Source organism: Ovis canadensis, chromosome 19, assembly GCF_042477335.2.
Source record: "Ovis canadensis isolate MfBH-ARS-UI-01 breed Bighorn chromosome 19, ARS-UI_OviCan_v2, whole genome shotgun sequence".
NCBI classification, from domain to species: domain Eukaryota; kingdom Metazoa; phylum Chordata; class Mammalia; order Artiodactyla; family Bovidae; genus Ovis; species Ovis canadensis.
In genome coordinates this window covers 44,552,038-44,574,066 of record NC_091263.1, presented here as the reverse complement: position 1 = coordinate 44,574,066, position 22,029 = coordinate 44,552,038, and the positions used below count along the sequence as shown (strand labels likewise).

General features: G+C 41.7%; 1 protein-coding gene across 1 annotated transcript; it reads right to left on the bottom strand.

Moving 5' to 3' along the window:
* Positions 1-614: 614 nt before the first annotated feature.
* On the bottom strand, positions 615-15,181 carry PROK2 (prokineticin 2). Its single transcript, XM_069561640.1, has 3 exons — positions 14,176-15,181; positions 10,675-10,800; positions 615-2,245 (listed from the first exon to the last, which is right to left on the bottom strand). The coding sequence occupies exons 1-3, from the start codon at positions 14,272-14,274 to the stop codon at positions 2,141-2,143; spliced, it is 330 nt and encodes a 109-aa protein (XP_069417741.1). The 5' UTR covers positions 14,275-15,181; the 3' UTR covers positions 615-2,140.
* Between the last annotated feature and the right edge of the window lie 6,848 nt (positions 15,182-22,029).

The window sequence follows — 22,029 nt, the reverse complement described above, 5'->3', positions numbered from 1 at the left end:
AACCAAATAGAACAGCACACTCCTCAACAAAAATAATAACCAACGAGAGAGGTAACAAATGACAAAGCTCTGTTTTTCTTTGAATGGTGGTGCGTCAGTAGGTTCGGTTCTAAGTTTTCTACACGCGATCCACATAATATTCTCTTGGCTGTGTATATGCAGTTTTTAGGTATTGATTTAAAATGTGAAGTTGATATATAAAAGTAAACTTCTATAAAAGCTACATGTCTTTTAACCTGAGGGAAAACAGATGATTGACCCAATCAAGTTTTCACCACTTATGAAAAAGGATGTGTGGAGCATTATGTGAAAACAGCACTGATCAAAATTGAGCAAAATTACCCATAATTCCACTTGAAGACTATTTTTTTCCCCCAACAAACTCACCGAGGAATGTTTCTTGAATGCAAACTAAACTGAACCAAAAATAATCCTTCTACGACCAAGTATGGCACTAAGTACAGCAAAATTGAATACACTTATAGCACGACTTACCCCAGGGGAAAAGTTATATGTAATATGCAACTGTAAGTCCCGGCTGAATAAATGACTACAAAATGAACAATTACTTTTTGTGGGTTAGCGGGTTGGCATGGCCACTTTAGTCAGTTAAACACATTTCAGAAGCTGTTTATTTGCAAATTTGAATCCATTTACAATACTTGCTGGGTTTTTTTCAAGGCCAGGCTACACTGGCATCGCCATAGGCCAGGGCCTAGCACCCTGCCTAACCACTGATGATCAACACCCATTACTATTTGCTGAATCAAGACAGTGAAATGTCATGAGTCCATTTTGATTACAGTTATGCATGTCATAATTTTCCTTCATTCCCCCAAACCTCACCGATTTATACATTATTTTTGTACTACCACAAAACTCATGCAAACAGAACTTTCCTGTATGTAAAAGGAAAATGTACACACTGTTAGGGCTATATTACCAACTCTGGAGTCTTTACCCATTTTTTTAATATGGACTATATAGAAATCCGCTTGTAATAAAAACTGACAACTGTGACAAAAATAAGGATATAATATTAAAAATAAATCAAATGATATACAGTACTGTCATTCTGATACAGAATTTTTACACAGCAATAGTGGTATGTACAAATGACAGGATCAGGCAATCCATCACAACAGACCTTTGGGTTACAGATAAATTTTGAATGACAACTTAATACTGATTTTAACATGGTAACTAGTGTTATGCCAGATTAAAATCAATACATCTTCTTCAAGTGACATTTTCTGGAACATCTCTAACTAGGAGACTTTTGTTAAAACAAAATCTTTATAAAAAGAAAAAGAAATAAATGTAATATTGTACTGGAAATGTCTTTTTAAAAAAAATCCCAAATCTATAAATCTGGACTAAATTAATTTGACTTCCCATTCTCTCTGTCCTTACACTGGTCAACCGCAGACCTGGCACCCACTTACACAAGCAGGTTCAGTCAAAGTTCAGAAGCAGCCCCATCTCTACTTCCTATAAGAGAAGTTTAGGGTATCTGGTTCAACTACACATTCTTTCCACTGTTTAAGTATCAGGCAAAAAAGCTTGATTCTCATCAGTAATTCTGCCAGCAAGCTCAAGGATATGGATCCTCACTTTAAAATGCTAGAGGGTCAGGGAGGGAAATGCCAAACAATAAAATGGGAGTCTTAAAACTCATTGGGGATTGAAGCAAAGAGACCCCGTGTGTGTGTGTGTGTGTGTGTGTGTGTGTGTGTGTGTGTGTGTGTGTGTGTGTGGTGGGGCAGGGCTGGGGGCAGGGTATGTTTAGGGAAAAAAATTTCTGTAACAAAATAACAGATTTGTATTCTCTGCACTTTTGTGAAAATGGGTGAGTTATTGGCATTTTTAAAAAAAAGCCAAATGAAAACACAAACAGGGAAATGAGAACTGTTCCATAATGTCCTGCACTTTATGTTTCTATTCAAAATATAAATCCCCTTTCAATCAAAAAAAAAAAAAGTACAACATCATTTAAAAATCAAAGAGGGAAATGTGACTTAGAGAACTGAGGAAGCAATAGCGTTTCTTTCTGGCATATTATCTGTTTGACACAATCACAGGTGAACAGGCTTTAGACATTGTGTGGCTGTTCACATTAAAAGCATCTCCTCTAAAGTGATTACTTCCGGGCTAAACAAGTATATCGGTTAAACGATGTCCGTGAACAGGCCAAGCCGGGCAGGCATGGACACGTGTGATGCATTCTCCGCCCAAAAAACGGAACCTAAAATAAAAAAGAAAACTGAGTTAGAGCAGGAAATGTTAAAAAGAAAAAAACTATTCTTAAGGAATTTCTTTGAATAACAAGTTAGTGTTTATTAAATATTAACTATTCTTCAAACAACAGCATCTATTTTCATGTATTATCCTTTCGCAGCCTTCCAACCATTCTGTGAAGATGGCAAACACTTTAATCACATCCATCTGATAGATGAGAGACGGAGGCACAGAGAGGTTAGGAACTTGCCTGAGGTCACATATCCAGAACTTGAAGCTTGGCTGGCAAGTGGACCTGAAGGACCAAGCATTGAATCAGCAAGCTACACTGTCTTTTACTTTTTCTCATGTAATTCTTTTTTAGAGTGTCCTGCCACTGAAGCTCCTTGAAGAGAACATAACTTTATGGGCACGACCACATGCATACAATAAGCAAATAAAAATTCACTGATGATGAGAAATGTATAAATTCATAGATTTGTGCAAAGATGTGAGGGAGTTCCCTGGCAGTCTAGTGGTTAAGATTTGGTGCTTTCACTGCTATGGCCTGGGTTCAATCCCTGGTCAGGGAACTGAGATCCTGTAAGCCAACAAAATCAGGGAAGGAGGCAGCCCGATTCGCAGAAATGCAGCAGAGCAAACCCCAGGCAGGAGAGCCAGCAGCAAAAGGTTGCTCTCACCCCAGGCACAGTTCAGTTGCTGTTTCTAAGAACCTGCTCGAACCTGGGTGAAGCTAGGTTGAGGAGGGTCAACTAGCAACTGGTGTGGTCATTCTCTGTGCCAGGGGCAAGTGAAGGACTCACAAAACATGTATGCTTTCTAGAGGCAAAGAGCAAAACCCACTCTTCTTCCCATAGGAATGGTGCCCCCTCGAGAATCTGCCTGCTTTGCAAGGGATAGGGAGAAACTGTAGGCCTGCAAGTGGTTGCTATTAATGAAATGAGATGGCAAATTACCCGATTGAGGGTAATATGAGAGAGGACAGCTATTGCAATCTCATGCCTTCAGGGGGTCCTTCCACAGTTGACACACGGCACAGAAATGCATCCTTCCTGCCTCCCAGCTCAGATGCTTCCTTTGGTATCATTCTAGCGCATTTCCTATTCTATTCCACCAAAAGAGGCTGCCCCACACGAGTGATCTATCCTTACAAGAAAATCTTGAGATGCATCTTCCAGATGCTTTTGAAATCATTTCTTTCTGCATCAAACAAAAGGCTGAACAAAAGGCTGTCTGCAGACAGTGGCAGAACCATTCTAACCTTATTTTCAGGTTGAACTGATTGGATGGGTCCAATTCTGTGGGTGTTCAGCAATGGTCAAGGCTAATTATTCTGGGCGTTATCTTTGGATGCTACCATGCTCATGTTCTCCTTACCTTTTTCTTTCTTCTTCTCTTCCTCTTTCTTCTTTCCTGCCTTCCATTTCCAAAATGGTTCTGGAAGGGCCAGGGAGATGGTTGAGATCAATAAATACAAAGGGAAGAGTAGGCGGGTGGGGGTGGCACGTGGTGAACAGACAGGACCATCCCAGTTCCTCTGTCCTTTTGCGAGAGCATTACTTTCAAGGCTCTAAAGGCAGTGTCTACATGGGGGCACATGGCCATCGGTCCCATGCAGACATGGGCTAGAATGGTTCTGTCACTGTGTGCGTCAAAGGGTCCACAGAAGGCCGGCTCATTTGTTGCCCCTGAGAATATATCAGAGGAGGTGGGGGCAGCAGGAACGGCTTGGACAATTACAAGTTATTATGTCTCAATTACATGAGACATAATAACTCATGACCTTGACCTAGAGATTTTGAGAGATTCCTTTCACTGAGCCCCAAACTGCTGCATGAATCAGTGGGTCTCAGTTTGGGGTGATGCTGCCCCAGGAGACGGCTGGCAATGTCCAGAGCCATTCTTGTGTGTCACAGTGCAGGGAGGGGGCATCTGGTGGATAGAGGCCAAGGGTGTTGCTAAACATCCTACAACTCAGGGGACCCCTCCTATGGCAAAGAGTTGCCTGTTCTCAAATGTCCACAGTGCTGAGGTTGAGAGGAACAAGCACAGGCGGCAAGTAACAAGAGCCTGGAAAAAGTGAGTGCTACCTGTAACAAGCATGTCCAACTGTTACACACGGAGGACACCAACCAGGTGTCTCCTGTTCATTCGTTCAACAGACACTGACTGCGTGTCACCAGCACGTCAGGCCCTGTTTTAGGGACTGAGGATACAGCGAGGAGTCAAACAAGAAAGGCCTCTACCCAAGATGGAGTGTCATATCAGTGACAGACACTCAGTAAGACAGTTTCAGCTACTACGAACTCAAGGCTTCAGTCTGATGCTCTGTGCACCTCGACACTGTGGTCACTCTTGGGCCTGCCATGTGGGTTCTCAGCAGCAAAAGCAGCAGGAAAGAGAAATAACTCGCACTAGCAGCCTGCCACAGGCCAGGCCACAGAAAGGCGTGATGTCTGAGTGCCATGTTAAAGCCGGGTGCCAGATTTCTGCCTCCCTGTGACACGAGCTAAGTGGCTTCCTCTTGAGGTGAAGCAACACACCTGACCGAGGTCATCAAGCCACAGAAGAAACATATCACAGTCAAACCCATCTCCACCCTCTTCAAAATACCACCAGGCCCAGACTCCAGGCCCTGGGAACAAAAGAGAATCTTTTAGTTTTGAGTGCATTAACATTCAGCCTGGTACAAAGGACACACTCAAAAATACATGTGTCAAATGCTTGTCTTCTACCCCAATGCCACCATAGTCTGTGACCTCCCTGAGGGGTAAAGAGGTGATCCTCTCAGGTCCTGGGGCTCCACCTTCATCCTAAATCTCTCTGCCTGGCACTGATCAATGTCACCAAACTCAGAAACCAAAGGCTCTTGCCTATGTAGGGTCCCTCTAGGGTCTAGGAAGGGCCCTGGCAATGTATTCTCAAGGTCAAGTGTTTTTGTGAAACCTTCAAAAACATCTATTATTCTTTTTCTTACCCAGGACATCATGATTGTGTAAACATCAACCTAGATTTGCTGCAACTCAGTTTAACACAGTGATTAGACTGGCAGGTCCCTTTATACCTGGGTGCCCTTTTCTTATTTTTATTCTTTTTCAAGATTCAGCCTGTGTTTCTCCCTCCCTCATCCGAGCTTTTCTACACTGGATGAGCCTGTAGCAGTTTTCTCCTCCATCTGCATCCTCTCAATCGCACACACTACAATTTCTGACATGGTGAACACCCCGTAGATACCTGCCCATTTCTTGACTGGCCCGTTCACTGCTATTTCTACATTCATGTATGGCAAACGTAGCAGCAGTTTGACAGTCACACATGCACAAGAAGGTGTTCACAGAAGATGCATCTTTAGACGTATAAATACAGCCAAGGAGCTAATCATTCAGTACCAACATGACGGCTTACTTTAGGATCAACTATGTACTCAAGCCAATGTTTCTAATACTATAGATTTCCAATCAGCAAATGCTAGGAGTCACCAAGGCAGAAGCTTCAGCACTCGTGAGAAGGCATGATGTCCAACACATTTGCAGCATTTTAAAAGAGAAACAGTGCTGATATGAAACCAAAATAGTATTTGTGCTATCTCTCAAAACAGAGTCAATTGTGTTAAAGAAGGAAACACAATGGGATACTTGAAGAAAAGCTGAGTCACGTGACATAAAAAGCACTGGCCCAATAATTTTTTTCCTTATTAAAACCAGTTTTCTTACCACTTTATCAATAGAAGTTCATAGTTCAAAAAAGTCAAATGGTATGAGTGCATAAACTAAAAATGACGAATCCCACACTGCCACAGTTTCTGGTTTTAATAGCTCTGATGAGTGCCACTGTGTGGTTTCTTGTCATTTTTTTTTTTGTCTTTTGGGAATAGGCACATATGCTCATGGTTTCCCAGGTGGCCCTACTGGTAAAGAATCTGCCTGCCAGTGCAGAAGATGTAAGGGATGTGGGTTCAACCCCTGGGTCGGGAAGAGCCCCTAGAGAAGGAAATGGCAACCCACTCCAGTATTCTTGCCTGGAGAATCCCATGAATGAGGAAGCTGGCAGGCTACAGTCACAATGTCGCCAAGAGTTGGACACAATTGAAGCAACTTGACACAGTACATATATTCTCAGGACCCTAAATGTACTATTATTGATCTGTTCCCCTCCTGTGAGCATCACGTTAACCTGGGGCCTGTGCTGACGGAAGTGGACCCGACACAGACCTGGGCCTCCCACTGCACAGTGTCCCCAGAAAAAATAAAGAAAACCAGGGAATGATGGGCCAGCCTCCTTGGTTGTATGGAACTGGACTTGAGTTGGGGAACCTTGAGTCTCTGGGACTAGAGGAGCATAAAAGATATGCAAGAAATGGAGCGGTAGTTTCTACAGGTCAAAGGGCCCCCCGACACACACACATCCTGACAATCGTGTGGCAGCCACCAGCACCTGTGTGGATTGCGGCAGAAGCTGTGTGCTTGGGTGGCTGACGAGTTCCCTAGAGGTGAAGATGCGGCACCTCCTATGCTATGTGTTGTAAGGCTAAGTAAGTGAAGCATCAGACAGTGGTGCTCACCTGTAAGGCTAAGTAAGTGAAGCATCAGACAGTGGTGCTCACCTGGCGTGACTCCAGCCCCCTGCAACGCCCGGCGGGACATCTAGAGGCCATTCTGGAGGTCACAACTCGGATGAGGTGCGACAGTATCTAGCGGGTAGAGACTAGGGACGCTAGTAAACATCCTACAATGCCCAGGGCCACCCCCACAACAAAGAGCCATCCCGTCTAAAATGTCAGAAGAGCCCAGGCTCAGAAGTCCTGTTGTTAACTGGAAATTATTTTCTTCAGAAAAGGAAAATGGATTAATCAAGTTTTAAAGTGCAGCTCAAAAACAAAAATAAAAAACCAAAGCAAGTGCTAAAAAAATGTTAACATAAAAAATGGAGCAAAATTTAAAAATAAGATTAATTTTTTGAAGGAAATATAGATTAAATTTAATATTTTAATAAAATAATAAGGAATTAAAGTACTCATCACATAAACTTCTAAACTTCTAAAGCCCGTGAGTAAACAGTATAGGATGGACATGACTAATCTTTGTAAGCTCTGTTAATAAAAGTGTGGGTACTAATAGAAACTAGTGTTTCTTAAACTGGAGAAGGCAATAAACAGCAAAGTATTCCCAGTAGATATGTGATTTAATAATGCACTCTGAATTATTAAAAATGAGTTGTTAAAAAAAATCAATACACGTTATAACTACTATCTACCTAAAAATGTGTTTAGAAAGCACGCATCCTATTCCTTTCAAGTAGACTTATATTTTATTCTATTTTTGAATGATCAAATGTAAAGTTAAAAACTTTACAATTACAAAATTGTAGCCTAGCAGTGTCTAAACTGTCTAATTGATACATCAGAAACAAAATAGTAAAAATTAAAAAAAAAAAGAAACAAAATAGTAAAATGAATTCAATAGTTTCTACCTATAGGTCTTAATTTCATTCATCAAATACTGTTCACTTTATCAAAATAAATATCAGTGGCTAATGTCTAAGTCAAACTAGAATGGAAAGTTTAAAATTAGAGCAGGTATAGTCCTCACCTATTCATAGTCTTGTGCTTCTAATACACCAGTCCCTGTGACCACAATCAGAGTTTATCTATTTTTTTTTAGAAGGCAAAAAGAAAATGGAGGGGGGAAGGTAATGAACACATTCTATTTAAAAGAACTTTTATACAGCGTCCATCTTTATTTTTACTATCTACTAATGAACTGCAAAACTTTAGAGTAGAGTCTCACCAGGACATATTTATTTTAAAATGGGTTTTTTTTTTTTTTAAGTTGCTTTGAATAGAATATAGCTGAAAGATACTCTGGAAGGACTAGGTTTTCATCAGGATAAGTTAATTTCACTCAGAACAAGTAACAACTCTGGGACAAGAACTAGGTTATTGAAATGACTTATGAAAAAGTATTTTCCAGACAGTAAAATAACCAATATGAACAGCATTGAGGTCTAAAAACATGGTTCAAGTGGTTATCTGAATGGGGGTAAGCTCAGATCTGACATTAACATCTTTTTTCAGTACTTTCAGTTCTTTTATCACTTAATTTTACTATGAAAACCATAATCTGTTATCTGAGACTTTATTATCAAAAGTGTGATTAAAAACACAGCACAGAGATGCTCCTGGGTTTATGGCAGGAGAATGATTTTGTTTTCTTTCAAAACTGACTTTGCGCTAAACCTGAACTAGAAACTATAGGAACAAGGAAAATAGAATCTGGTTCTCTTGTCAAAATATCTCAGTATTTGGAAACCTCATCAGAACAACAGGATGAGGCAGATTTCAACTCTGGACTATTATGTGTCATCTCAGGGAGCATCTTCCCTACACAAACCCATCTGGGTTAGCTGCACTGAAAAACAGTTCAAATTAAACACGACCACAGCTTTCACTGAAGTAGATCCCAGTGGAGTGACGGACAGAGCAAAACTCAGAGCCTGTTCTCTGACCTATCACCTGGGACCTCAGCCACATACTGAGCCCCTGTGAGGCTGAATGCTGTGCAGAGGATGGGAGAAAACCAAACCTTACTTCACAGACTTGTATTAAATGAGAAACACATCCACAACATTTAGTATCATATCGAGGATCTGGTGCACCAGGGCATACAACAAGTAGCAACTGCTATTTGTACAAAAATAGTTACCCAGAATGTGTCATTCTTGACTCGTTTTAGCAAACCAGCTGGGGTACCCGAGGTTATACTAACAATGTACAAAGACAACTAATTCTGAAAGAACAGTGAATTAAGAGTCAACTTTGAAGCGACAGCGACTCCCACGGACAAAAGACAACTCGTGTTGGATAAGGCTGATGAAAAAAACTGAGACCAGTGCCAAAGGCGGCTGGGCAGGCTTCACCTCCCTACGCCAACCCCCACAAGGGAAATGGGGTTAGTGGTTTGGCACAGAACCAGACAACTAACAGTTTTGAAACCTTTCCTGTCTCAAAATGGCCAGGAATAAAAGGTGCATATCATGCTTACAAACGACAGCACCGGCTCAAGAGTGGTACCAATGCAACAGGAAGTGTTTCTCAAGGAAACCACAGGAGAGCCCAAGGCCATCTTCAGATGGGTCGAAACAACCAGGGTCCCCACTGCAGCACACTGAGTGAAACCCCAACTTATTTCCTTATTTCATTCAGATAGAGTCAAAACCTTAGCTGTTATCTGTGACTGTGAAGTATGGGAAAGATGCTTGGCTCCATTTCAGTTTTAAACCCTAAGCCACACGTGGGGAAAAGAAGGCGGCAGAAGGCAGAATTCAGTTTGCTTTGAGAACATTTGACCTGTCTTTAGAGGATGTGATGGGTAGAGAGAGAACACTGCAGAGGACTGAACTCCCCTTCAACAAGCCCCCAGGCCTGGGCCATGCCCTCACACACACACATATCGCTCCCTACCCACCCCTGCACCCTGGACCCCATGTAGCTGCTGGTAAGTGAGGATGTACTGATGGCACAAGAAGAGCATCTGCCGCCTGGCACCCCTGGGGGATTTGGCTGGACCCATACTGGGTTTCAAACGTTTTGTATCTGAAGGACACGCATTCTCCAGGCGCCACAAACTTCTCTGCTCCCTCCTACCTGCCACCCACCCACTTCAGGGAGTCCCACACGGCTCCCTGGCCCCTGCAGACAGGAGGGTCTGCAACGCCTGAGGACACAACCTCTGCAGCCCCATCTGATCCTGCCTCACTCCTGCCACTTCCTGTCAATAACTTTCTAAAAATGGTGTTCAGGTCATTGTGATATTGAGCTGTTAGATAGTAAAATAAATTGGGAAGGTAAACATCATGAATCTCCAGGGTTGTGAACATTGCATCCTGTGGAGAGAGTCAAAATGTAGGACTTTCAAGTTAAGAAACAAGAGTGATTGCATCATGGATCATTTTCTGCAAACCCAAAGCACAAACTTATGTGCTTCTGCCTTTTCAGTAGGTCTGACATTAAAACTGTTTTCAAGAGCTTTCCTATTCTGATTTCAGCAAAGAAGTATACACAGTATTTTATATATATACATACATATATGTATATAATATAAATGGTAATATATATATAAATGGTCTTTTAGGATATAAAATATATTCATACACCCAAAAGTAATATATATTTATATTCTTAAACTGTAAAGCAAAATTCAGTGTTTCAAATTATTTTTATGAAATGTTTCTAATGCCATGAGAACAAAGATATGTGAACAATCAGTTAAATAAGGATGGTAAGAATACACTTCTCTCAGATGGAGAGGAGAATGGAAGAGGTTTTCCACTTCATCTTCTCTGATTTCCAATTTCTAGCACATTTCATGTCATAGAGGCCTTGCTTGAAGCTGAGTAACTGAAATGTAAGAGAACAAACGAGAACACATATATACTAACTTTACGAGTCATCGGATGGCAACTGTCTCCCACTTTGCCCATCGGTGTGCAAATCCGTATGCTCTTAACCCAGATACTAACAGCACAGCACATGCCTCCACCACACTGGGGGTCCCTGTCGCAGGCCTGAAATGTAATAAGCAAACAGATAAATAAAGATAATCAGAACGACTCAGGCTAAAATTAGCGGTAAAAAAAGGAGCTCTTATAATATCTCACAGCTATGATTTTAATAATCTTACATGTTAAAAAAAACTGTAATCATTTATTTGAACATATTTACAATAAAATCTGATCAGAGATTTTCCCACTTGGTGAAAAAAAAAAAAGCCTAAATAATGGCCCACACAATATGAAAATTATAAACCCCAACACTTAAAAAAAAAATCAGCTCTCTTTTCCTAGTGCTTTATGGATGAAACAGCTTTGAACTTGAAGTTTATACTGGTCTTTTACCATACATGGCCATTAGGAAATACATAAACCGAATCACAAGATTTTATAACTATTAACTCTAGAATAAAGTGGGCCCAATTTAAAAGAGAGATTTAAATGGTCTCTAAATCTATCATGAAATGCTCCAGATCCGTAAAAATCCTGATGTAAATTTAAAAGTATAACTCATTTTCTCTTTCAAATATTTGCATTTTGGTTCACGAGATTTGACGTTTCTCACACCTCTGACTTGATTTTCACCATTTCCTTTTGAAAGAAAGAAATTTCATAGGCTGAAAATGGGCAGACCAAGACTTTTGCCTTATGTTACCCTTTTTTTTCTCAGGTGAGTAACTTGCAAAAAAGGACATTATTGGCTTAGGGTATACATATGTGTACAATATAAGATTAATTAAACTATTCTGAGATCCATCAGATTTAGAAATGCAAGTGACAGATGCAGTTATCAACAGTGAATACTCAAAACACTTGTTCCTAATATAAAAAGTGTAAACACATATAATCAAAGAATCAACTATGGAGGAATTTCCTCACTTGACTAAATAGAAGTAAATAATGAAGTGTAAACTTATTTGCATGAAAATAGATCCAAAGAACTATTGTTCTTTCCTAGAACCATCCATAAATAGGATGCTTTGTTTGAATGGTGTTCAGTAATCTGTTGTTAGTGTTAAGGTGAGAACATCCTATACTATATGTACTTCTTACATAGAAGCTAAGAAATCTATAATTTAGACAAATTTAAGCACAGATTTAATGCAAACAACTAAGATACTTCTTCAGAGTTCTTAGTTTTGGGGACAGCTATAACTTCTCAAAACACAAATATATGGGGATACAAGATCTTATTCATTATTTTTTTCATTAAAGTAATCAGCCATATTGTTTTAGAGTTATTTATTTCCCCCATTAGAATTTTTTCTTGGGCTATTTAAAACAAGTATTGGATAAAAACTGTAATTTTCATCTTGGGATGTTTGGACATTTATAGGAAAATATAAAAACAGTTCCATTTTTCCAGTTTTTATCTGAACATCAGAAATCACACATATGTACCCATTACATTCCATAAATGAGATGTTTACTATACGATCTTTTTCAATAGTTTTAACAAATCTATGTGGACATATAAATCAATTCAAAAATAACCACATTACTACTCCCCAAAAAGTAAATATTTAAGGTGGAGGTTTTAGGAAATATTTTATTTCAACAGATGCTCAAGACCAGGAATTCTGAAGTCCCACTAGCTCTTTTAATAAGACAATCAAAATCCAGCCAAAATCTCTGAAATTTCAATCAATCACTTGGATTTTAAACATCCTAGAGATGACATATCTAGATAAGTTACTAGGTTTTTCATTTGACTCCAGATGGTTCCTGTCATGGAAACATAACTGTATTTCTTTATTGCCATGCTGTTTTAGAGAAATTTTAAAGATTCTTTTATTTTCTAGCAGTGTTTTGCAACAAGGAAAACAACACATAGAATCGTATAAGGCCAATTTAAACTTTAACAGATAAACATTCAATGTGATAAGATTTCACTTTGTAACAAAAAAGATTCAGTTCTTGGAAATACTTACAAAGACTTGCATAGGTTTATATATTTTTAATTAGACAGCTGTTTCTTAATGCCCTTCATCTTTAACCCACTGCAAATCTATTCAACTGGTGTTGTCTTGTGAATGGAACAAAAAGATACTTATATTACAAAGGAATTTGGGGCTCAGAGGATTAGGAGAAATTTAAAGAGCCAGCAGGGGAAGATGGGGAAAAACCAATCAGATTTCAATTCTCATGTATTAGAAAGACCTGTAGAAACTTTTTTTCAACCACATGGACTGACAAAGCTATTCAAATACATCTATATCTGTAAATACCTCTACAAACCATACTAATAAATATCACAATGCTTATTAAGTGTCTCTTGGCCATAACCCAAATATCTATTGGTTGTAACCAAATACTGTTATAATACAAGGACTTTCAATGTGCTATAAGCACATGGGGACAATAGTGCTTAATTTTCTCAAAACAATGACACTTTCCTTAAATTTAAATGGTATTTCATTCTCTGTGTACTATCATTTCAAACATAAAAGTTTTTTCTTTAAACCCTATTATGTGAACTTGGATATTTGAAATAATTTAATGGGGGTGTAAAATACTTTCAGACTTAGAAGAGTTGAACAGTCAGGAAATGGTAGCGATTCTGCATTGTTGGCATAAAGTAGACATTTTCATTTTGTGCTGTAAAGTTATCCTTCGGATCCACACAAAGAAAATTGTTGGTGAACCTAGGAGAGAACTGAACTAGTTCCTGCTTCCACAAATGATGACATCTCTCTAAACCGAAATATCTACAGGATCGCCTCCTCCACAACTAAGGCAAAGCACTGTAGGTGCTTTATCAGGAACAGGAGACGGAAAACTTTTATACGGAGAAGCTCAGGACGTTGGCGGGGGGGCGGGGGGGGAATGAAAAACGCTGGAACTCAGAAGAAAGGACCCACGTTGCTTTTCAAAAGTGCACTCATGACCTTGAACCAAGTTATTTCAAAGGGATTTTGCAGAGGATGCTTTGGGGAGCAAACTCCTCAACCGCAGAATTAAGTCTCCCAGGATCTGGGGGTACTGGTCTTGCCCCTTTGCATTTTAAAGCACTTAAATTTTAAGGACAAAGGCTGGAAAAGCCGGGCTAAAGTGCTCGAGAAAACTGCCAAAGGAAACTTCTTTCAACTTACGAGAAAAAAAAAGACCAAGCACGAGGACAGAGGGGCAGGCAAGCGTGAGAAGGTGGTGGGGAGCGACTGTGGTCACTCCTTCCAGGGAGCGCCCGATGTCCTGGCCGCCCGCTGCCTAGGGATCAGGGCGCTTTTCCAGGTGCTCCAAGGGGCGAGTGGGGCAGGTGTCCCGGTCTGGGATAACCCTCCCGTGCCCCCACCCCCCGGTCGCGGTCCCCACTCCGTCTCCCGCCCCCACGACCCCGCGGCACGAGGAGGGCGCGCATCCCGGGTGGACAGGTGCGCCCCGGCCGCTTACCCCGGTGATGACCGCGGCGTCGCCGGAGGGAGGTGTGAGCAGCAGCGGCGGCAGCAGCAGGAGTAGGAGCAGCAGGCGGGCGCAGCGCGGGCTTCTCATGGCGCCCTCGGGCCTGGGCGGCTGTTGGGGGGCCGTTGGGGACGCACGGGCTGGAGCGCGGAACGCAGAGCGCCGGGCGGGCCACTCGCGCGACGGTGCCGGCGGTTATAAAGGCGAGCCCCGCCGTGACTCACGCAGCCGCCCGGGGGGCCGCACGCGCGGGGGGCATGGCGCGGGCACACCCCCGCGCCCACCCGCCTGCCCGGGCTCCGCTCGCGGCAGGGACTGCTGGCGTCCCTGCCGCGCACGTGTCGCCGTAGTCCCGGGCGCCCCTACTCGGGGCGCTACGCAGGCAGCGCCCCCCGCGCGGAGCCCCGCTCGCGGCTAGCCCCTTGCCTCGCGCCGCTGCTGCCTTCCGCACGCGCCCGCACGTCTTTTGTGGTCGGAGACACCCCCTCTGCTGTCCTGGTTTCCCCAGCTCCACGTACTCAGCGCTGCAAACTTGCAGCTCATTTGCTCTCCAGATGTCTAGGGAGTGCCTACTAAGGTGCTGGGCGCTGTGGACACACCGGGGGAGCAAGGGAGGTCCCGAAAGCCGCTCAATGTATTAATTTCTGTGTGCCACCTACAGCCGCTTGGTTTGTCCTTAGGGTCCAGTAACTGAACAGAAATGACAGACATCAAACAAACAACCTGGAAACGTGGGAAAAGAGGGGGAAAGAACAAAGGGAGGGCAAAATTACCCCTCATCCCACATCCCTGACGACACTGAGGGGTTTGTCCTTCCAGCTGCGGGAGTCCAATTTATTTCTTTCAAGGGCTGTCCTCCCTTTCTGCTCACATCTGTTCCCTACCCTCTGCTCTCTGATTTTCTTCGCATTCATTTCTTCCCTTTAACGTCGCGCCAGCTTCAGGCAAAGCAGTTCAGGATGATGCCAAAGCGAAATGAGATCGCCAAGCTCCGGATGCCAGCCTGAGGCGCCTTACGCTCTAGGTAGGCAGCTCTCTCTCTCTCTCCAGTCCAAGATAATCATTTTCAGTCTTTATAAGACGCGATACGACGTTACTGGGATTCGTTCATTTGTGTAAATATGACTTGAGTGCCTACTGAGTTCTAGGACCCCTGTGAGAGGACCAGTGAGAGCTTCCCCTTCCACTGTGACCTGGAGTCTAGCTTCAAGAATCTCAGCATGTTTATCCTCAAGGAAATTCTTTCGAGAATACCTAGGTGTGACCACGCCAAACTTGTTTCCACCAAAGTTCTGGGAAGCTCGACTTTATTCCTTGAAACCTCAGCTTTCCCTGGCCCTGTTGAAAAGCTGATGTGTCTTCCAGTCTCTATAATAAATGCAGTGGGGAGAGTCGAGACAAAGTTACTTTCAGTCTGTGGGGCTCCCCCCATGCCAAAGCATTCAGACCAAATGTGGAAAAAAATTTTTTTTAAAGGCAATTATCCGAATGTTAAACAGCTGAGTATTTGGAAAACTAAATTTTTGACTGATTTTTAAAAACCCTTTTCATGCATGTTTTTATGTTTGAGAAATGTCTTGAAAGAGAAAACAAAAAAGCATCAAACTTTTTTTTTTTTACATTAAAAAATTGTAAAAATTGGATTCACGGGTAAAGTAAGTGGAAACAGTAGCAAGTGACAGATCGGTGGAAACTTTCATTTTCCAATCTGCATGCCAACTGTAGCATGGGAATGCTGCCGGGTAAATGTAAAAACCAGTCAACATGGATTTTAACATTCCTACAAATTTTTTTAATGGTCTAATTTATATTTGTTACTGCTGAATGCCAGCTTGGGTATTCCCTGCTTCTCCAGGCAAACAAAACAGGCTATGTCTCCATAGTAAAGTCAGTTTTTAAAAGTAGAAGGCTTCACACACTGCTGTTTGGAAAATAATCCTCATAAAGATGTTTTGAAACAAAGTTGGAAACACTTAAAATTAGGGTTGGTTTGGTTTCGTGTTGATTCTTTTGATCCTGCTGTTTCTTCTAATTGTTTTAATGCTTAGAGGAGAAATGAAGGCCTCTGATATGACGGATCTTTATATCCACAGCCAGGTTAAAAAACTGAAGTCTGAAAGTTGGTTGTGCATCTTGTAAAGGGAAGGATGGAAAGCTGACTTTAACTAGTTCATAAAAATCAGCTAGGGAAGCCATTGTTGAAATAGAAACTGAAGACTAGTTTGACTATTCTATTCTCTTTCTGTTAATTTTGCCACATGATCAATGCAGCCTTGGGATAGCTATAGAAAGAAAACCAAACTTTGTGTAGTTCAAGATCTAGATTCGTGTTTTCTAGTAGACCATCAAGGGGACAGGTGCATTGAAGGAGCAGTACAGAAAAGTCCATAGACCTCAGGATGGTGAATTAGACTGAGCTGGATTGGAATTCTCAGTGACCAGTGGGCAAGCTGCTTAAAAACCTCACTAAACTTCTGGTTTCTCACTTGTAAAATGGATAAAAATACCAATCTCATGGGGTTTAAAGAGGATAATACTAATAACACGTTTAGCACAGTCTTTAGAAAATACTAGGAGCCCTGTTAAGCATAGCCTTCTATTAACTCTTATCCTTTGGTGTTCTCTGACAACTTCAGCCAACACAGTTTTTTCTGTCTTGCCCACCAGATTAGATTAAATCCTAAATCCAACAACGGATGCCCTTATAAGAGAAAGACGAGGGATACCTGGACGCAAAGCGACATAAGGAGAAGGCCAAGTAAAGATGGAGGCAGAGACTGCAGTAATGCGTGTGCAAGTCAAGAAATACCAGGGATTACCAACCACCAGCAGAACCTGCAAGAGTCAACAAAAGATTGTTCCCTGGAGCCTTCAGAAGAAGCATAGTCTTACTGACATCTTCATTTTGGACCTTTAGCCTCCAAAACTGTGAGAGAATAAGCTTCTATTCCAGGTGAGGGAGGCTGGAGGGGTGCACAGCGCACATGTACTCAGTCGTGTCCAGCTGTTTGTGACCCCACGGCCTGCAGCCCACCAGGCTCCTCTGTCCACAGGATTTTCCAGGCAAGAGTACTGGAGTAGAGTGCCATTTCCTACTGTAGGAGATCTTCCCAACCCAGGGATCGAAACTGCTCCTTCTGCACTGGCAGGCTGATTCTTTACCACTGAGCCACCTGGGAGGGGGGCACACCGGCTCTCAAATGCCTCTATCTGGAAAAAAGAAAGCCTCTGAAATTGGCATATATTATTTCTGTTCATGTTTTAATGGCCAAAAAAAAAAAAAAAAAAAGACTTAGTCCGTCTTCAAGGGACAGACAATGAATGTGAGTCTGTAATACCCTCTGTTTTCTGAGGAGAACCAGAACCATAAAATATGGTGAACAGCACCGTATTTTACAGGAAAGGGATCATTTGTGGTTTGTTCTCTCTAATGAGCATGTAATAGGGGAAAACCTTTGCATTCTATTACAAGTTAACCACTAAAGGGATGGCATCAATAAATTTAAACTATACATAAAAGGCTTCCCTGGTGGCTCAGATGGTAAAGAGTCTGCCTGCAATGCAGGAAACCTAGGTTCAATCCCTGGGTTGGGTAGATCCCCTGGAGAAGGAAATCGCAACCCACTCCAGTATTCTTACCTGGAGAATCCCATGGACTGAGGAGCCTGGTGGGCTACAGTTCATGGGGTCACAGAGTCAAACACAACTGAATGACTAATACTCACACACATATACATGATGGTCCATCTCTGGGAACCTTGCTTCCCGGGTAATGAGTATCAGCTGAAATAGTTTTCTTTAGCTCACAGGAAACATCCTGACCAGGCCTACCCATGAGTGACTGCAGGGAGAAATTAACTTATCTCCTCTGGAGGCTGATCGGAATCAGGAAATGTTTGAAATTACTTCCTCCCCTTTTAGTATAAAAGAAGCCTAAATTCTAACTCAGGCAAGAGGGTTCTTTGTGACAAAGTCCACCATCTTTTCTGTTTGCTGACTTTCCAAATAAAGTCACTATTCCTTACCCCAACAACTGGTCTCTCAATTTACTGTCCCGTTATGCACGAAGCAGTATGAGCTTGAGCTTGGTAATAAACATAATGAACTTTAAATTATATTAATAATTATTTTAAATGATAATGTATCATTTCCTTTGTGTTTTTTCAAGTTCAACATCCCTAAGCTATAATATCCCTAAAACACTCTGGAAAAAAGTACACGTATAAGCTGATATTTTCTTTAAGGTGGAAGGAAAACTGCAATTCATCCATTCAATAGACATTTACTAAGTACTTACTAAATGTAAATATTGTGCAAGGTACTGGAGTTACAGTGGTGAGCAAAACATGCGAATCCAGCCCCCTGGGAATGTATAGTCTAGTGGGAAGAGGACATGAGTCGAATAACTATACAATTACATAATTACAGGAAATAGATGAGAGTGCACTGGGAGAGAGCATATAGGGAGACCTTGAGGTTTTCTTAAAGTAATGGTGTCAAAGCTGAGATCTGAAGCTTGACCAGGATTTAACTGAGATTAATGAGAGCAGCAGGAGGTTGGTGGTAGGAGAATGACTGGGCATTCCAGGCAGAAGAATTGCTTATTCAGAGACTGGAAAGAGTATCCACGTTCAAGGAGCAGAAGAGAAGCCAGTGTGGCCTAAAGAACAAGCCTAATGGGAAATCTAGTATAAACGTGAAGCCAGAGAGGGAGTAGGGCCCCAGTACAGAGCCTTATGTAGGGAACACTGAGGATCTTACTCTTCATATAAGGAAGGGAAGGGAATAAGACCAGGGAAGAGGGAAAATATAAGGGTGACCAGGCATGAAAAGTTGCTTTTGAAAAGAAGACACTTGTCTAGGACCAATCTCCTTGTGGTCCCCACCCCGCACCTCTTTTATCGATGGCAACTCTGCCCTCCCGAGGATGAGCTTGGTGCATGCTTGAGCTTCTCTTTCTCCTGCACACCATGTGCATTCCATCTGGAATCTGACCCCTTTGCCCTCTGTCATGACCACCCTTCTTGTTTGCCGCCATCATCATCTCCAGCCTGGATGACTGGCATTGCCTTCTGACTAGCCTCCTGGTCTCACTCTTGCCCTCTACTTCCCATCATCCCCCCAGCTGCCTCAACTCTTCTTTTAAGACAGACCTTTTGCTCAAAACCTGTAGTGTTTTCTGGTCCCCTTCACAGAGTTTAGGTCTTTGCCTCATCTACTACAATGATACGATGACTGAGTGTCTTCCTGCCAGCTCTGCTCCAGCCACACTGGCCTCCTGGAGGTTCCAAGAACAACAGGTAGGTTTCCACTCCGGGAACTTTGTCTGAAACTTCTCTTTGTCAGGGCTGCCCTTCCTCGTGGCAGACAAGAACACAACTGACTCAGTCCTTCAAGTGTTTGCTCAATCCTCACCTCAAAGAGGCTTCTTCCAACCACCTTGATAAGTGCACAACTGCCCTGGCACAGTAAAGCAGAGACCTCACTTTGCTGGCAAAGGTCTAGTCAGAGCTATGGTTTTTCCAGGAGTCACGTATGGATGTGAGAGTGGGACCATAAAGTTGAGCACTGAAGAACTGATGCTTTTGAACTGTGGTGTTGAAGAAGACTCTTGAGAGTCCCTTGGACTACAAGGAGATCCAACCAGTCCATCCTAAAGGAAATCAGTCCTGAATATTCCTTAGAAAGACTGATGATGAAGCTGAAGCTCTAATACTTTGGCCACCTGATGTGAAGAACTGACTCATTGGAAAAGACCCTGATGCTGAGAAAGATGGAAGACAGGAGGAGAAGGGGACGACAGAGGATGAGAAGGTTGGATGGCATCACTGACTTGATGGACATATGTTTGAGCAAGCTCCAGGAGTTGGTGATGGACAGGGAAGCCTGGCGTGCTGCAGTCCATGGGGTTGCAAAGAGTCAGACATGACTGAGCAACTAAACGGAACTGAACTGCCCCAGCACTCCAGATGGCCCTCACTCTACTCCTTTTCATATTTTGCCTTCTCCTCTAGCACTTAACACCTTCTAGAACTACATTATTTGCTTGTATCTTATATTTATTGTCTTGCTCCACTGTCTTCACACATAGACCAAAATAGAAGCTCCACAAAATGGGATTAAAAAAAAATATATATATATATCTTTTGTTCACCAGTTTAAGTCCAGTATCTGGAAGTGTGGCTGGTATGTAGAAGGCACTCAACAAACTTTTGGTGAACAAATTACTGAAAATATGGAGAAGAGATTGGATAGATGAATGAATGGATGGGTGGATGGGTAGATGGATAGAGGATAGACAAACGGGTGGATGAGCATGGACCTGATGGGAGGATAGTGTAGTGGTCTAGGGGACTTCTGCTACTGTTGTTGACAGGAAAGAGGGAGAGAAATGAACTGATTCATTCAAGCAGTGAAACAGGCAGAGCCTACTATTAATTGAGATAAAGAGCAGAAAAGGAAAGGGCAAGATTCATCACAAGGATTCATTACATATAACTCATTAACACTGGATATGCTGGGGTGCAGGAATTACCTGGATGTGGAAAAGGGCAGCCAGACTGACCTGGGATGCAGAGAAGAGGCTGGACTAGAGATAAAATTCTGGCCATATATATCCCCTTTAAATTATTTTTTATTTGTCCATTTCTTTATAATATAGACACTATGGTAAAAATTTAGATCAGGGCTTGGCAAACTCTGATCTACTACTTATTTTTATAAATAAAGTTTTATTAGAACACAGCTACACAACACACTTAAATGTTGCCTATGATTGCTTTACCCTGCAAGAGAAGACTGGAGCGCTTTCGAGAGAAAGATTGTATGGCCCACAAAGCTAAAAACATTTATTATCTGGCCCTTTATAGATTTTGCTGATTCCTGCTTTAGGGAATAAGGAGGAGTGTGGAGTTTCTCTATTGCTTTCTTTCATTTTAGGGCAAATTTATTACCACCAAATTTTCTTGAGCTTGTTACAGGCTGTACTTTTGACGATGTCTCTGGTTTCTCAGTTTAATTCTCTGCTTCCTGAGTCTGGGAATTTGCCCCAGGTGCTAGCTTCCTGATAGACCACTGCCATGTTCACCCTGTTAGACGTATTTTCAGTTCAATTGCCCATTACATCGTAGGTGCTCAATAAATATTTGTCAGTAGAATTTGAGGCACAGGGCAATAAATGTATGCTTAATCTGCTGTCTTGAGCTGGGGGTCTAAAACCTTTTCATATATATATGTATACATGAAGAGCTCTTTCATGACCTTTGTATATGAAGTTCCAGGTTTAAAAGTGATTACAGCTTGCTTGATGACTTACTTTTTTGTGTGTCATATTCTTAAGACTTCCAAGTATTACAGAATAATAGGTGAGCCTGGTAACTTAATAACTGGGTCCCATTTGTCTTTGTGTAAATGATTTTCATTGAGACAGGTTCAAAAAAGTAAAATAGATGATATTCTGCTTGTTTTTTCATCCTTTATCCTTTATCACTGTACTATTATTACACAGTGGCTTTTCTTGTTAATAAACCCATAATATCAGTCTGAAATATCTTTTTAAAATAATAACTGTGCTTTAAATGTGACATATGAAAATGGAATTGCTTTTATAATTCTAAGTAAGACATCTATTTTAATCTATTTCAATGCTGATGATTTCTCTTTATTTTTAAAAATAAATCACCATGCCTCAACTTGAAAGCCAATTGTCTATGGAGGCACTAAAATTATTTGTTCTATTCAAGTGATAATGTACAATAAAGTTTACCTATTTTAAAACAGTTGAAATATTAATCTAGGAGAAAGAGTTTTCCCAAAACAATTAGTACAAAATACATTTGAAATAAT

What these genes read in the sequence shown, in the direction of transcription:
- PROK2 (XM_069561640.1), bottom strand. Translation starts at nt 14,274, where the DNA reads ATGAGAAGCCCGCGCTGCGCCCGCCTGCTGCTCCTACTCCTGCTGCTG. An exon ending in ACGCCGCGGTCATCACCGGG is followed by an intron (nt 10,801 to 14,175) that starts GTAAGCGGCCGG and finishes ATTACATTTCAG; the next exon opens with GCCTGCGACAGGGACCCCCA. An exon ending in GCCATCCGATGACTCGTAAA is followed by an intron (nt 2,246 to 10,674) that starts GTTAGTATATAT and finishes TTTTTATTTTAG; the next exon opens with GTTCCGTTTTTTGGGCGGAG.